This window comes from Phyllobates terribilis, unplaced genomic scaffold, assembly GCF_046119375.1.
Source record: "Phyllobates terribilis strain yellow unplaced genomic scaffold, ASM4611937v1 Scaffold_14__1_contigs__length_39327217, whole genome shotgun sequence".
Classification (NCBI taxonomy): domain Eukaryota; kingdom Metazoa; phylum Chordata; class Amphibia; order Anura; family Dendrobatidae; genus Phyllobates; species Phyllobates terribilis.
The window spans coordinates 34,474,539-34,489,545 of record NW_027362774.1 but is presented as its reverse complement, the minus strand read 5'-3'; the positions used below and the strand labels follow the sequence as shown (position 1 = coordinate 34,489,545).

The 15,007-nt window shown below is 53.4% G+C and overlaps 1 protein-coding gene across 1 annotated transcript; it reads left to right on the top strand.

The window, feature by feature from the left end:
• The first annotated feature begins 16 nt into the window (after window positions 1-16).
• HSBP1 (heat shock factor binding protein 1) lies at window positions 17-7,941 on the top strand. Its single transcript, XM_073659900.1, has 4 exons — window positions 17-176; window positions 6,045-6,111; window positions 7,420-7,514; window positions 7,727-7,941. Exons 1-4 carry the CDS (start codon window positions 132-134, stop codon window positions 7,742-7,744), a joined length of 225 nt encoding a protein of 74 aa, XP_073516001.1. The 5' UTR covers window positions 17-131; the 3' UTR covers window positions 7,745-7,941.
• The last annotated feature ends 7,066 nt before the right edge of the window (window positions 7,942-15,007 follow it).

Below are 15,007 nucleotides of genomic sequence, written 5' to 3'. Positions count from 1 at the left end.
AGATCTGCCGCCTGTGCTGATTGGTGGAGCTGACAGTACTTGTGGGCGTGGCTTGCAGTGACTCTTCCGGTGAGATTTCTGTGAGGCAGCGGCTGAGAAGCGACGTCTGTGATTACCGGAGGAGACGGGAGATGTCAGAGACCGACCCGAAAACCGTGCAGGACCTGACAGACCTGGTGAGTCCCGGCCCCGGGGGCCACAGAGGCCGCACCCCGAGGAGAGTGCGGCTAAGGCCCCGCACCCTCATAGCGACCCCCGCACCCCAGCTCCGGCACCGGGAGCCCTGACTGTAACAGGCTCCTCCTCAGTGTGACCCCCTGAGCCTCCAGTAATGGCCTCATCCATTCTATAACATAGGGGCCCCTGAGCCTCCAGTAATGGCCTCATCCATTCTATAACATAGGGGCCCCTGAGCCTCCAGTAATGGCCTCATCCATTCTATAACATAGGGGCACCTGAGCCTCCAGTAATGGCCTCATCCATTCTATAACATAGGGGCCCCTGAGCCTCCAGTAATGGCCTCATCCATTCTATAACATAGGGGCCCCTGAGCCTCCAGTAATGGCCTCATCCATTCTATAACATAGGGGCCCCTGAACCTCCAGTAATGGCCTCATCCATTCTATAACATAGGGGCCCCTGAGCCTCCAGTAATGGCCTCATCCATTCTATAACATAGGGGCCCCTGAGCCTCCAGTAATGGCCTCATCCATTCTATAACATAGGGGCCCCTGAGCCTCCAGTAATGGCCTCATCCATTCTATAACATAGGGGCCCCTGAGCCTCCAGTAATGGCCTCATCCATTCTATAACATAGGGGCCCCTGAGCCTCCAGTAATGGCCTCATCCATTCTATAACATAGGGGCCCCTGAGCCTCCAGTAATGGCCTCATCCATTCTATAACATAGGGGCCCCTGAGCCTCCAGTAATGGCCTCATCCATTCTATAACATAGGGGCCCCTGAGCCTCCAGTAATGGCCTCATCCATTCTATAACATAGGGGCCCCTGAGCCTCCAGTAATGTCCTCATCCATTCTATAACATAGGGGCCCCTGAGCCTCCAGTAATGGCCTCATCCATTCTATAACATAGGGGCCCCTGAGCCTCCAGTAATGGCCTCATCCATTCTATAACATAGGGGCCCCTGAGCCTCCAGTAATGGCCTCATCCATTCTATAACATAGGGGCCCCTGAGCCTCCAGTAATGGCCTCATCCATTCTATAACATAGGGGCCCCTGAGCCTCCAGTAATGGCCTCATCCATTCTATAACATAGGGGCCCCTGAACCTCCAGTAATGGCCTCATCCATTCTATAACATAGGGGCCCCTGAGCCTCCAGTAATGGCCTCATCCATTCTATAACATAGGGGCCCCTGAGCCTCCAGTAATGGCCTCATCCATTCTATAACATAGGGGCCCCTGAGCCTCCAGTAATGGCCTCATCCATTCTATAACATAGGGGCCCCTGAGCCTCCAGTAATGGCCTCATCCATTCTATAACATAGGGGCCCCTGAGCCTCCAGTAATGGCCTCATCCATTCTATAACATAGGGGCCCCTGAGCCTCCAGTAATGGCCTCATCCATTCTATAACATAGGGGCCCCTGAGCCTCCAGTAATGGCCTCATCCATTCTATAACATAGGGGCCCCTGAGCCTCCAGTAATGGCCTCATCCATTCTATAACATAGGGGCCCCTGAGCCTCCAGTAATGGCCTCATCCATTCTATAACATAGGGGCCCCTGAGCCTCCAGTAATGGCCTCATCCATTCTATAACATAGGGGCCCCTGAGCCTCCAGTAATGGCCTCATCCATTCTATAACATAGGGGCCCCTGAGCCTCCAGTAATGGCCTCATCCATTCTATAACATAGGGGCCCCTGAGCCTCCAGTAATGGCCTCATCCATTCTATAACATAGGGGCCCCTGAGCCTCCAGTAATGGCATCATCCATTCTATAACATAGGGGCCCCTGAGCCTCCAGTAATGGCCTCATCCATTCTATAACATAGGGGCCCCTGAGCCTCCAGTAATGGCCTCATCCATTCTATCACATAGGGGCCCCTGAGCCTCCAGTAATGGCCTCATCCATTCTATCACATAGGGGCCCCTGTGCCTCCAGTAATGGCCTCATCCATTCTATAACATAGGGGCCCCTGTGCCTCCAGTAATGGCCTCAGTTTGGGCCTCATCCATTCTATAACATAGGGGCCCCTGAGCCTCCAGTAATGGCCTCAGTTTGGGCCTCATCCATTCTATAACATAGGGGCCCCTGAGCCTCCAGTAATGACCTCAGTTTGGGCCTCATCCATTCTATAACATAGGGGCCCCTGAGCCTCCAGTAATGGCCTCATCCATTCTATGACATAGGGGCCCCTGAGCCTCCAGTAATGGCCTCATCCATTCTATGACATAGGGGCCCCTGAGCCTCCAGTAATGGCCTCATCCATTCTATGACATAGGGGCCCCTGAGCCTCCAGTAATGGCCTCATCCATTCTATGACATAGGGGCCCCTGAGTCTCCAGTAATGGCCTCATCCATTCTATGACATAGGGGCCCCTGAGCCTCCTGTAATGGCCTCATCCATTCTATGACATAGGGGCCCCTGAGCCTCCTGTAATGGCCTCATCCATTCTATAACATAGGGGCCCCTGAGCCTCCAGTAATGGCCTCATCCATTCTATAACATAGGGGCCCCTGAGCCTCCTGTAATGGCCTCATCCATTCTATAACATAGGGGCCCCTGAGCCTCCAGTAATGGCCTCATCCATTCTATAACATAGGGGCCCCTGAGCCTCCAGTAATGGCCTCATCCATTCTATAACATAGGGGCCCCTGAGCCTCCAGTAATGGCCTCATCCATTCTATAACATAGGGGCCCCTGAGCCTCCAGTAATGGCCTCATCCATTCTATAACATAGGGGCCCCTGAGCCTCCAGTAATGGCCTCATCCATTCTATAACATAGGGGCCCCTGAGCCTCCAGTAATGGCCTCATCCATTCTATAACATAGGGGCCCCTGAGCCTCCAGTAATGGCCTCATCCATTCTATAACATAGGGGCCCCTGAGCCTCCAGTAATGGCCTCATCCATTCTATAACATAGGGGCCCCTGAGCCTCCAGTAATGGCCTCATCCATTCTATAACATAGGGGCCCCTGAGCCTCCAGTAATGGCCTCATCCATTCTATAACATAGGGGCCCCTGAGCCTCCAGTAATGGCCTCATCCATTCTATAACATAGGGGCCCCTGAGCCTCCAGTAATGGCCTCATCCATTCTATAACATAGGGGCCCCTGAGCCTCCAGTAATGGCCTCATCCATTCTATAACATAGGGGCCCCTGAGCCTCCAGTAATGGCCTCAGTTTGGGCCTCATCCATTCTATAACATAGGGGCCCCTGAGCCTCCAGTAATGGCCTCATCCTTTCTATAGCATAGGGGCCCCTGAGCCTCCAGTAATGCCCCTAGTTTGGGCCTCATCCATTCTATAACATAGGGGCCCCTGAGCCTCCAGTAATGGCCTCATCCATTCTATACCATAGGGGCCCCTGAGCCTCCAGTAATGCCCCTAGTTTGGGCCTCATCCATTCTATAACATAGGGGCCCCTGAGCCTCCAGTAATGGCCTCATCCATTCTATAACATGGGGGCCCCTGAGCCTCCAGTAATGGCCTCATCCATTCTGTAACATAGGGGCCCCTGAGCCTCCAGTAATGGCCTCATCCATTCTATAACATAGGGGCCCCTGAGCCTCCAGTAATGGCCTCATCCATTCTATAACATAGGGGCCCCTGAGCCTCCAGTAATGGCCTCATCCATTCTGTAACATAGGGGCCCCTGAGCCTCCAGTAATGGCCTCATCCATTCTATAACATAGGGGCCCCTGAGCCTCCAGTAATGGCCTCATCCATTCTGTAACATAGGGGCCCCTGAGCCTCCAGTAATGGCTTCATCCATTCTGTAACATAGGGGCCCCTGAGCCTCCAGTAATGGCTTCATCCTTTCTATAACATAGGGGCCCCTGAGCCTCCAGTAATGCCCCTAGTTTGGGCCTCATCCATTCTATAACATGTTATGCACACGCCCGGACTGACTGGCGTGTGCGGGTGTTGTGGTTCCACTGGACCATGGACCGAAGAGTGCCTGGAGGGGCGTGACTAAGTATCTGGCCGATCCGACCAAGGTGGCACGACGGCATACGACGCCAGTGCACCAGGGAGAAACCGGGCAGAGGGACCAGGTGCTACTCCAGGTCAAACTCCGGACACGGGGGTTGACCCACACTGGAATTACTGGAACAGGCAGGTTAGGCTGGCACAGACTGGTGGATGTAAGCAAACACGGCAGGTATGCAGAGGGGTGGATACAGGCGAGTATGCAGGCAGGGAGGTACTGGCCGAAAGGACGGGCTGGAGCACAGAAAGGTTAAGACCCAGTACAGACTGGGTCACAGAACCGCAGATGCGGTAGACAACCACAGCAGAGAGGGAACGCCCAAAGCGGTGGGCAAGAACAGAGCAGGACGGGGCTGCCGGAGCAGCGGGCAGAAGCAGGGCAGGACAGGACTGCCGGAGCAGCGGGCAGAAGCAGGGCAGGACAGGACTGCCGGAGCAGCGGGCAGAAGCAGGACAGGACTGCCGGAGCAGCGGGCAGAAGCAGGGCAGGACAGGACTGCCGGAGCAGCGGGCAGAAGCAGGGCAGGACAGGACTGCCGGAGCAGCGGGCAAAAGGGTAAGAGCGGAGCAAGGCTGCCGGAGCAGTGAGCAAGGAGTCAGAGCAGGACGGACAGGGCTCTGTTCACACGGAACAGACAGGAAGGGAAAGGCAGAGCCAGATACCCACAGGGTACTTGCAGTGAAGTAGCGAGGGGACCACAAACTCACAAACGGGAGTACAGAGACAACAAGCAGGAGTTAGGTACGAGTTCAGACTCTGCAGAAAAAGGAAAGGAACGGACATAGAGGCAAAACAGGTAAAGGATAGGAGAGAGTTCAGACTGGAACTGAGTGTACGGAAGAGACCGACACTGCAGCGGAATACAGGAGCGGGTCTGGGAATACGGCCCCCAGAGAGGCAGGACGAACAGGCAAGGAGCGTGTTCAGACAGGCCTGGAAATACAGCCTCCAGGAAAGGCAGCAGGCAAGAGTACACAGACAGGACTCAGTTCAGACACGGGAACAGATACTGCAAGACAGGAGAAATAGACAGGACTCAGTTCAGACAGGAACAGATACCACAAGGCAGGGACACAAACAGGACTCTGTTCAGACGGGAACAGATACCGCAAGGCACAGACAGGCTGATCTAGGAATACGGCCCCTAGAAGGCGAAAGAACAGGCAAGAAGCGTGTTCACAAAAACAGACCACAGTTCAGACACAGAACTGGAAAACAGGCAGGAAAACAGGATAGGACCTGGCATGTCAGAGACAAAAAGCCGACTGACAGGACACAATGCTCAGGCGCCATCTTGAGGAAGAAGGTGGTATAAATACCCAAAGATGGACAGCAATAGGCTGAAGGTGCAACAGGGGCGTGTCCGCAGCAGGTACAAGAAACAGGAAGTTCAGCGGGCGTCGCCCTATGCAGCCAAAACAGACAAACAGACAGCATGGAGGGAAGCCAGAGAGACATTCTGGACTGGAGATCAAGTGCGCGCTCTTGCACAGTGGGAGATGGACCACCATGCAAGGACGCCGCCAGGTATGTTACATAACATAGGGGCCCCTGAGCCTCCAGTAATGGCCTCAGTTTGGGCCTCATCCATTTTATAGCATTGAGTACCCTGAGCCTCCCCTGTTGGCCTCGGGCACACGTCCCGGCCTTGGTTTGCTCTGTGCGGATGAATGATGTGTGGGGACGGCCGGTGTCATCGCTGCCATCTCACATAATTTCTAGACTATTTGCTGGATTCCTCCATCTCGGTGACGTTTCAGCCTCTCCTGTTTTATGGTGACATCACAGCGATGATGTCATCCTCACACCTGCCTGCGGCTCCGACGCACTGAAACGCGTCTGATTTATCGTCTTCTGTCTCCTCAGGTCCAGAATCTGCTGCAACAAATGCAGGACAAGTTCCAGACCATGTCCGATCAGATCATCGGGAGGAATATCCTGCAGTGAACGGTGGGCATCGGGGGGGATCCGCCTGCACTGAAGCCACGTCCACGATTCATCACGATCAGTGGCGTCACGCTGGTGAGGGGGCCCTGGCGTCAGATCATTGACAGGTCTTCATGAATCCTGTGCGTCTGGTGAGTGGCCTGCGCCCCTCACCATGGATCTTACTCTGCACTTGGGGACGCTGCTGCTCGTCATGAAGTTTGGCGACTTTCTTCACCTCTGGCCCGTCCCATGTCCACCGCTGTGTCAGAATTTGGCCAAAATAATATGAGTACGCCAAAGTCACATCTTTATTAGTCTCGCATTGCGTCAGCAATTTTAGACTGGAGTAAAATCTTTGATAAATTGGACCAAAGTGTATCGGTTCCTGTCGGTATTTAAGGACCGGGCGCTTCTCATTTTTGGTTTTTTTTTTTTTTTCGGTTTTCTCTTATTTTTTTACAGACAGTCCTGAGGGCTTGTGGTTTTGAATTGCACCATTCATTTTCTATAATGTACTGAAAAAAAACAGGAAAAAAACAACAACTTTTTCTCTTGTTTTAATGGGGAAAAAATGATTGTTTCTTTTGGAGACCCATGAGTTAGTTTTCTGTCTGTGGAGGTGTGCGAGGGCTTTTTTATTTTTCGATGTGAGTTGATGTTTTTATTGATGGCGGCATTTCAATTGCTTTGTTGTTGCGTAAGTAAAGGTGTGGGTGATTTTCTCTTTCTGAGGGCAGAATGACCATATAAACGGCTTGGATTGTTCTGACAGGTTCCATTTAACATCTCTGGTTTACTAGGGTCAAGACGGATATTCAGCAGCTCTCCACATTCCCTGATGATGGGCACAGATCCCATGGCCTTACTGCTGGATTTGGAGACTTGCTGTCACCTCCGTATTGCACCATCGCTCTTCAGACCCCGGCCGAGTCCTGTCTCCCCGGTACTAGGTCAGGCCCTCACTGCTTCACCTCCTAGTACCAGGAGCTAGGCACTTCCATGTTGGTCTCCCCCCATTATGCAGTGACCTCTCATTACTGCCATGGTTGTGCTTGCTCTGGGGTTACCATAGTAACACTGGCAACTTTCTGCTTCCTATCGTATAACTGGAAGTCCAGGTCCAATAGTCTGTTCATGTGACCGTGACAACCCCAGAGCCAGCATAACCTGTGCAGCAGTGAGGAGACTTATTAGAGATGCGGGCGAGGCGCTGCTGCCAATCCCGGAGGCGCTGCTGCCAATCCCGGCCCTTCTTATCTCACGTCACCAACTCTGAAGTGTAGAACTTGCTTTCCTTATCTGAGCCCATCACTCGATGACATGAGCACTCGTATCGACGACCTGGAGAAGAATATTGCAGATCTGATGACGCAGGCGGGCGTAGAGGAGGAGGACTGTGCCAACAAGGTGGGTGCATCATTATGTGACGGAATGGGATGTAGTGTAAAGAACAGCGGACAAGACCCAACAAGGGCATAACACTAGCTCATCCATGCCTCATGTGCTCCTGTCAAATCCGGAGCTGTACTCGCTCTTCTGTTGGTATCGGTGCATTGTGAGTGCTGCTCTGGGTGCTGCGCATGGCGTTCGCTCACTGACATCTCTTTGCCTTTTATTAGCAGGCTGCCAAACACTGAGCGGAGCGTCAGGCTGCCAAACACTGAGCGGAGCGGCTCGGATTTTGTACCAGTGCCCGGGGCGGCGGATCCTCGGTGTTTTGTGTCCCTTCTTAGCCGTGTTGTATATTTAGATGGTGCATTTTGTATCTTATCCTTTTTTGTGACTTCATATATTTTTGTTTTACATCTGCAGAAAAATAAATGAGAAATGGTCAGTGTTCTGTTCCTTTCCTCCGGTGGCGGCTCAGGTCCATCGCGTGACGGGGGAGGGTCGGTGATCGCCAGCCAGTCGGCAGTGTGGGGTCCAGGGGGTGCGTCCTCTTAAGGGTTTGTTCATACACAGTCGGTGCCTGTTGTATCTGGAGTCCTGGGATTGATGGCAGATTGTCCTCTGCCTGTAGATTCAGTGCGGCTCGGCCTCGCGCTGCTCCGAGCTGCGGATCTTGTGGCGGATCTGCCCCGAAGCTGCTGCGGGAAGGGACCATTGATAACGCTCGTCACCGTGGTTACATGAGCGTTACCGGGCCAACAATGTACATCACTACGGCCAACAGCCAACCACAGCATGTACATCATACAACACCATCTCTAACCTGCAGGGGGGGCTGTAACTGACTGAGTGCTGAAATAACATATGTATATTACCAGGTCAGCTCTCTGTATACTGGGGCAGAGACCACTCCACCTAGTGCAGCCCCCCGCCAGGAATGGTGATGTGTCCTGTCCATACTGTGCAGCGGGAGGACCTGGACATAACGTGTGTGCGGCCACAAGAGGGCGATAGTGTCACGTAGGAATTACAACCAGTATACAGGAGCAGTGGTACTGTGCAGTATATATAGACAGGACAGGAGAAGTGGTACTGTGCAGTGTATATAGACAGGACAGGAGAAGTGGTACTGTGCAGTGTATATATACAGGACAGGGGGAGTGCTACTGTGCAGTGTATATATACAGGACAGGGGGAGTGCTACTGTGCAGTGTATATATACAGGAGGAGTGGTACTGTGCAGTGTATATATACAGGGCTGGAGAACTGGTGCTGTGCAGTGTATATATACAGGAGGAGTGGTGCTGTGCAGGGTATATATACAGGAGGAGGGGTACTGTGCAGTATATATATACAGGACAGGAGGAGTGGTACCGTGCAGTGTATAGATACAGGACAGGAGGAGTGGTACCGTGCAGTGTATAGATACAGGACAGGAGGAGTGGTACTGTGCAGTGTATAGATACAGGACAGGAGGAGGGGTACCGTGCAGTGTATAGATACAGGACAGGAGGAGTGGTACCGTGCAGTGTATATATACAGGAGGAGTGGTACTGTGCAGTGTATATATACAGCACAGGAGGAGTGGTACTGTGCAGTGTATATATACAGGGCTGGAGAACTGGTGCTGTGCAGTGTATATATACAGGAGGAGGGGTACCGTGCAGTGTATATATACAGGACAGGAGGAGTGGTACTGTGCAGTGTATAGATACAGGACAGGAGGAGTGGTACTGTGCAGTGTATAGATACAGGACAGGAGGAGTGGTACTGTGCAGTGTATAGATACAGGACAGGAGGAGTGGTACTGTGCAGTGTATAGATACAGGACAGGAGGAGCGGTACTGTGCAGTGTATAGATACAGGACAGGAGGAGTGGTACCGTGCAGTGTATAGATACAGGACAGGAGGAGTGGTACCGTGCAGTGTATAGATACAGGGGGAGTGGCACTGTGCAGTGTATAGATACAGGACAGGAGGAGGGGTACCGTGCAGTGTATAGATACAGGACAGGAGGAGGGGTACCGTGCAGTGTATATATACAGGAGGAGTGGTACTGTGCAGTGTATATATACAGCACAGGAGGAGTGGTACTGTGCAGTGTATATATACAGGGCTGGAGAACTGGTGCTGTGCAGTGTATATATACAGGAGGAGGGGTACCGTGCAGTGTATAGATACAGGACAGGAGGAGTGGTACTGTGCAGTGTATAGATACAGGACAGGAGGAGGGGTACCGTGCAGTGTATAGATACAGGACAGGAGGAGTGGTACCGTGCAGTGTATAGATACAGGACAGGAGGAGTGGTACCGTGCAGTGTATAGATACAGGACAGGAGGAGTGGTACCGTGCAGTGTATAGATACAGGACAGGAGGAGTGGTACCGTGCAGTGTATAGATACAGGACAGGAGGAGTGGTACTGTGCAGTGTATATATACAGGACAGGAGGAGTGGTACTGTGCAGTGTATAGATACAGGGGGAGTGGCACTGTGCAGTGTATAGATACAGGACAGGAGGAGTGGTACTGTGCAGTGTATATATACAGGAGGAGTGGTACTGTGCAGTGTGTATATACAGGACAGGAGGAGTGGTACTTTGCAGTGTATATATACAGGACAGGAGGAGTGGTACTTTGCAGTGTATATATACAGGACAGGAGGAGTGGTACTGTGCAGTGTATAGATACAGGGGGAGTGGCACTGTGCAGTGTATAGATACAGGACAGGAGGAGGGGTACCGTGCAGTGTATAGATACAGGAGGAGTGGTACTGTGCAGTGTATATATACAGCACAGGAGGAGTGGTACTGTGCAGTGTATATATACAGGGCTGGAGAACTGGTGCTGTGCAGTGTATATATACAGGAGGAGGGGTACCGTGCAGTGTATATATACAGGACAGGAGGAGGGGTACTGTGCAGTGTATATATACAGGACAGGAGGAGTGGTACCGTGTAGTGTATATATACAGGACAGGAGAAGTGGTACTCTGCAGTGTATATATACAGGAGGAGTGGTACTGTGCAGTGTATATATACAGGACAGGAGGAGTGGACTGTGCAGTGTATAAATACAGGACAGGAGGAGTGGTACTGTGCAGTGTATATATACAGGAGGAGTGGTACTGTGCAGTGTATATATACAGGACAGGAGGAGTGGTACTGTGCAGCGTATATACAGGAGGAGTGGTACTGTGCAGTGTATATATGCAGGACAGGAGGAGTGGTACTGTGCAGTGTATATATACAGGACAGGAGGAGTGGTACCGTGCAGTGTATGTATACAGGAAAGGAGGAGTGGTACCGTGCAGTGTATGTATACAGGAAAGGAGGAGTGGTAATGTGCAGTGTATATATACAGGACAGCAGGAGTGGTACTGTGCAGTGTGTATATACAGGACAGGAGGAGTGGTACTGTGCAGTGTGTATATACAGGACAGGAGGAGTGGTACCGTGCAGTGTATATACAGGAAAGGAGGAGTGGTACCGTGCAGTGTGTATATACAGGAGGAGTGGTACTGTGCAGTGTATATATACAGGACAGGAGGAGTGGTACTGTGCAGTGTGTATATACAGGACAGGAGGAGTGGTACTGTGCAGTGTATATATACAGGAGGAGTGGTACTGTGCAGTGTATATATACAGGACAGGAGGAGTGGTACTGTGCAGCGTATATACAGGAGGAGTGGTACTGTGCAGTGTATATATGCAGGACAGGAGGAGTGGTACTGTGCAGTGTATATATACAGGACAGGAGGAGTGGTACCGTGCAGTGTATATATACAGGACAGGAGGAGTGGTACCGTGCAGTGTATATATACAGGACAGGAGGAGTGGTACCGTGCAGTGTATATATACAGGACAGGAGGAGTGGTACCGTGCAGTGTATATATACAGGACAGGAGGAGTGGTACTGTGCAGTGTATATATACAGGACAGGAGGAGTGGTGCTGAGAGTAGCAGCTGTCTGTGGAGCTCAAGCACTTCCAGGAGGAGGGTTGTCGTCTGCCTCTCTTCTCCCCAGGGAGAGGCAGGCTTACTGGGAGGCCGGCATGGCTTCCCAGCCTCCTATCCCCCGGTCTATGCCGGCGGGGGAGAAGGAGCCTCAACAACCGGCCCAGGAGGGAAGGGTGAGGAAGAATACATCCACCTGCTCCAACCCCGAGACTGTTCACCGCCAGCCCAGAGAGGGAGACCGGGGCACCCCAGGCCCCAGGAACAAGAGCCCAGCAAGATCCTGGGGGGAGATGAGCTCCAGCGAGTCCACAAGTTCCTTCTCCTCCCGAGTGGTCGCCACGTTGCGAGAGTACGAGGACGCCGGCAAAGCACTAACCCAGCTGAAAGAGGAGCTGAGGGAGGCCCGGGTCCTGAACACCCGGGCGTCCAACAAGGAGAGACCCGCGACCTCCCAGAGGGTTAAAGCCCTCAGAGACGAGGTGGTTAGGTTAGTGCTCCTCCGGGAGGGGATTGAGAAAAGTGCAGGTCCCTTCCTGGAGAGGTTTAAGAACCAGCGGCGGTTCTCAGAAATGAAGGGGTTAAACACCTCAGGAGAACCGCCAGCCGGCGTCCTTAGTGAAGAGGAGGAGGAGGATGAAGAGGTGACTGGAGTCTCTGTTGCTGGAGCCAGTGAGGGGCAGAGCCGGAGCTCAAGTGGTCTCCCTGCAGGGCAGAGGACTCCCACAGCAGAGGCTGGAGTGTCGGGGGAGGAGGAGGAAGGAGGACTGCTGAGGGAGATCCGACTGCTGGAGTCTCCAGTGGACCTGACGCGGTTTTCCTTCGGTGAGGACAAACCAGTGGAGGAGACAGGGAAGAGGAAGAAGAAGAAGACCGGAGGAGCTGCACAGGAGGTGGTGAGTTATAAGTATGTACCAATGTCTGATGTTGCACCTGCCACCTTCTGTTTAAACCCCACCAAACCTAAAGGCACGGGCTCTGCAGTGGGCTCGAGGCAGAGGCAAGGTGGGGAGAGGAGGAGGACGTCCGGCGATTCTGCCATCTGTGCGGGGAACAGTGCAGGGGGCGAGGCTGTGGAGGTACTCACAGCGCCGGACATAGGGAGTTCTGTGGAGTTTCCCACCCTGCCCTCTGCGGCTAAGCCGGTTATCACCGGGGCTGGGGGGGCAGGGAAGGATGTGAAAAAAACACCTGTGAGGAACACTGGGCACACTGCTGCGACAGGGGGGCAGTGTGCCCCAGCGCCCAAAAAGGACACTAAGACCCCAAAGTCTGTGGGTGCAGGGCGGGCAGAGGTGCCGAGAAAACAGTCTGGCCAGAACAAGGACCAAAATGCTGCAGTAGGGGGGCGGGGCGCTCCAGCAGACGACCTGCAGAAAGCCAGCAGCAACCAAAGGGAAACGGGTGTGGTGCTGCAGGGAAAGGAGTCTCTGGGAGTGCTCCCCTCCCCCGGCCCAGCAGGTGTGAGTGCAGAGACACCAGACACAAGGGAGGAAGGAATGGAGGTGACTGTGGAATGTGCAGAGAACAGCAGAGGTAATGGGGTGACAAGTAAAGAGAATAGAAATAGTGGTGTAGTGAATGATGGGAGTAATGGTGGAGCAGATGGTGAGAGTAATGGTGGAGCAGATGATGAGAGTAGTAGGAATGGTGGAATTAGTGGTACAGTGAATGATGATGCAGCAAATGGTGGGGGTAGTGGTGCAGTGAATGATGATGTAGCAAATGGTGGGGGTAGTGGTGGAATGAATGCTGGGAGTTGTGGGAATGATGGGAGTTGTGGTGTAGCAAATGTTGGGGATAGTGGTGTAATGAATGATGGGAGTAATGGTCCTGCGAATGGTGTGAGTAGTAGTGGAGTGAACGATGGGAGTAATGGTCCTGCGAATGGTGTGAATAGTACTGGAGTGAATGGTGGGAGCAGCACTGGTGTTGGTGGGGGGGAAGTAGGTGCTGGTCCCGCTGCCCCCCCAGCATTGGCGGGGGCTTCAGCGCAAAGCTATTCAGAAGCTGTCAGTGCTGGGGGTAGTAGTGCGCCCTCGTCTGGTGGCCCTGGGGATGGTGACTTGCAACAGCAGCTCCTGGACGCCCTGAGGAGAGGGGAGAGCTCCATCACTGTAGAGGGGAGGGAGGTTGATCTGTCTTTCTGGATAGAGAGACATGGTCTTTCAGCCTTCCGAGATAGAGGGGCAGAGACTGGTCTCTGCCGACAACGGGGCAGAGGAGTAACCGTAGGAACGTGGTCCGTCTCCAGTGGGTAAGCAAGGATGCCTGTCCTGATAGGTCGAAGGTGGTTGAGCTCCTGCTGGGGATGGGCTTTGCGGCATATGACATCTTTGCCTTGATCCATCCCTATGGGACCTCCTACTTCGATGTCAGCTTCGTGAGACCGGAGGGCCTTGAGCTTTTCTGGTCTCGCCATGAGCTGGCTCGGAGTCGCCCCGAATGGCATGGTCTCTTTCCCCTGGCAATAACTCGCCAAGATTCAGTCAGGAAAGTGACCGTTCTGACTAGTAACGAGTCGCTTTCCTGTATGGACATTACCACCTGGGTGAGTAGATACGGAGAGGTCACCAATATTCCCGAAAAGAATCTGGATGACCATGGTATCTGGTCAGGGGCCTGGACCTTCATGGTGAGATTGAAGGTTTCGGGTAACACTGTTACCCATATCCCCTCCTCAACCTTTTTGGGGAGGGATAGGATCTTGATTTTCTACCGGGGGCAGCCTAAGGTCTGTCACAGGTGCGGTAGCCCCACACACTTCAGTGCGCAGTGTACCACCCAGAAATGCGCACTGTGTGGGGACCTCGGTCATCTTGCTGCTGCCTGTCGCAGGATTAGGTGTAACTTGTGTGGTGACCTCGGTCACCCGTTCAGTCGCTGTCCGCGTTCCTTCGCCAATGCGGTCCTGAAAGCGGCGAGTGTGGGACAGGCGCAAGCCGGGACTAATCTTGCCGGTGAAGGGACCAGTAGGGGCGGGGGAGGCAGGGATCCGGTGAGGAGCAAGCTGCCGCCATCCACCATCAGGCGGCAGGAGAAGCGCCGTGGGGACAGGGGGCAGGGAGTAATGTCCCTAAACTCTGACCCAGGTACTTCACTTGCAGCTGAGGATCCTAAAGACAGTGAATTGAGCGAGGAAGTCAAGAGACTTGAAAGGGAAGAGCGAGAGGACGCCACGTCTTCCCAGGAACCCTCTTCTGGTGACAGTCTAGATGAGGGAGAGGGGGAGTGGTCACAGAAAAAGAAAAAGGGTAACAGGAAAACGGCCAGAGGTAGGAGGGGGACCAGGTCTCGAGCTGCCTCTTTGGAGTGCGACCCCTCTGACTCTCTGGCCATGATCCAAGCACCATTGGAGGGTTCAGCCGCCCCCCCTCTGGTGGATCTCTCCAACCGGTTCGGGGCTCTCCAGGACCTCCCTCTGGAGGGGGGAAGTGGGGACCCGGGGCCGGAGGTTGCGGACAAGGTGGTTGGGGCTCAGGAGATGGCTGGGTCTTCCTCTCGGGGGGCAAATACAAAGCCCTCTGGGGGGATGACTAACCCAGGACCACCAGACG

Excerpts from the sequence above, each read along its gene's own strand:
- HSBP1 (XM_073659900.1), top strand. The coding sequence starts at position 132 with ATGTCAGAGACCGACCCGAAAACCGTGCAGGACCTGACAGACCTG. Across the intron at positions 177-6,044 it reads TGCAGGACCTGACAGACCTG|GTCCAGAATCTGCTGCAACA; the intron begins GTGAGTCCCGGC and ends CTGTCTCCTCAG. Across the intron at positions 6,112-7,419 it reads CGATCAGATCATCGGGAGGA|TCGATGACATGAGCACTCGT; the intron begins ATATCCTGCAGT and ends TGAGCCCATCAC.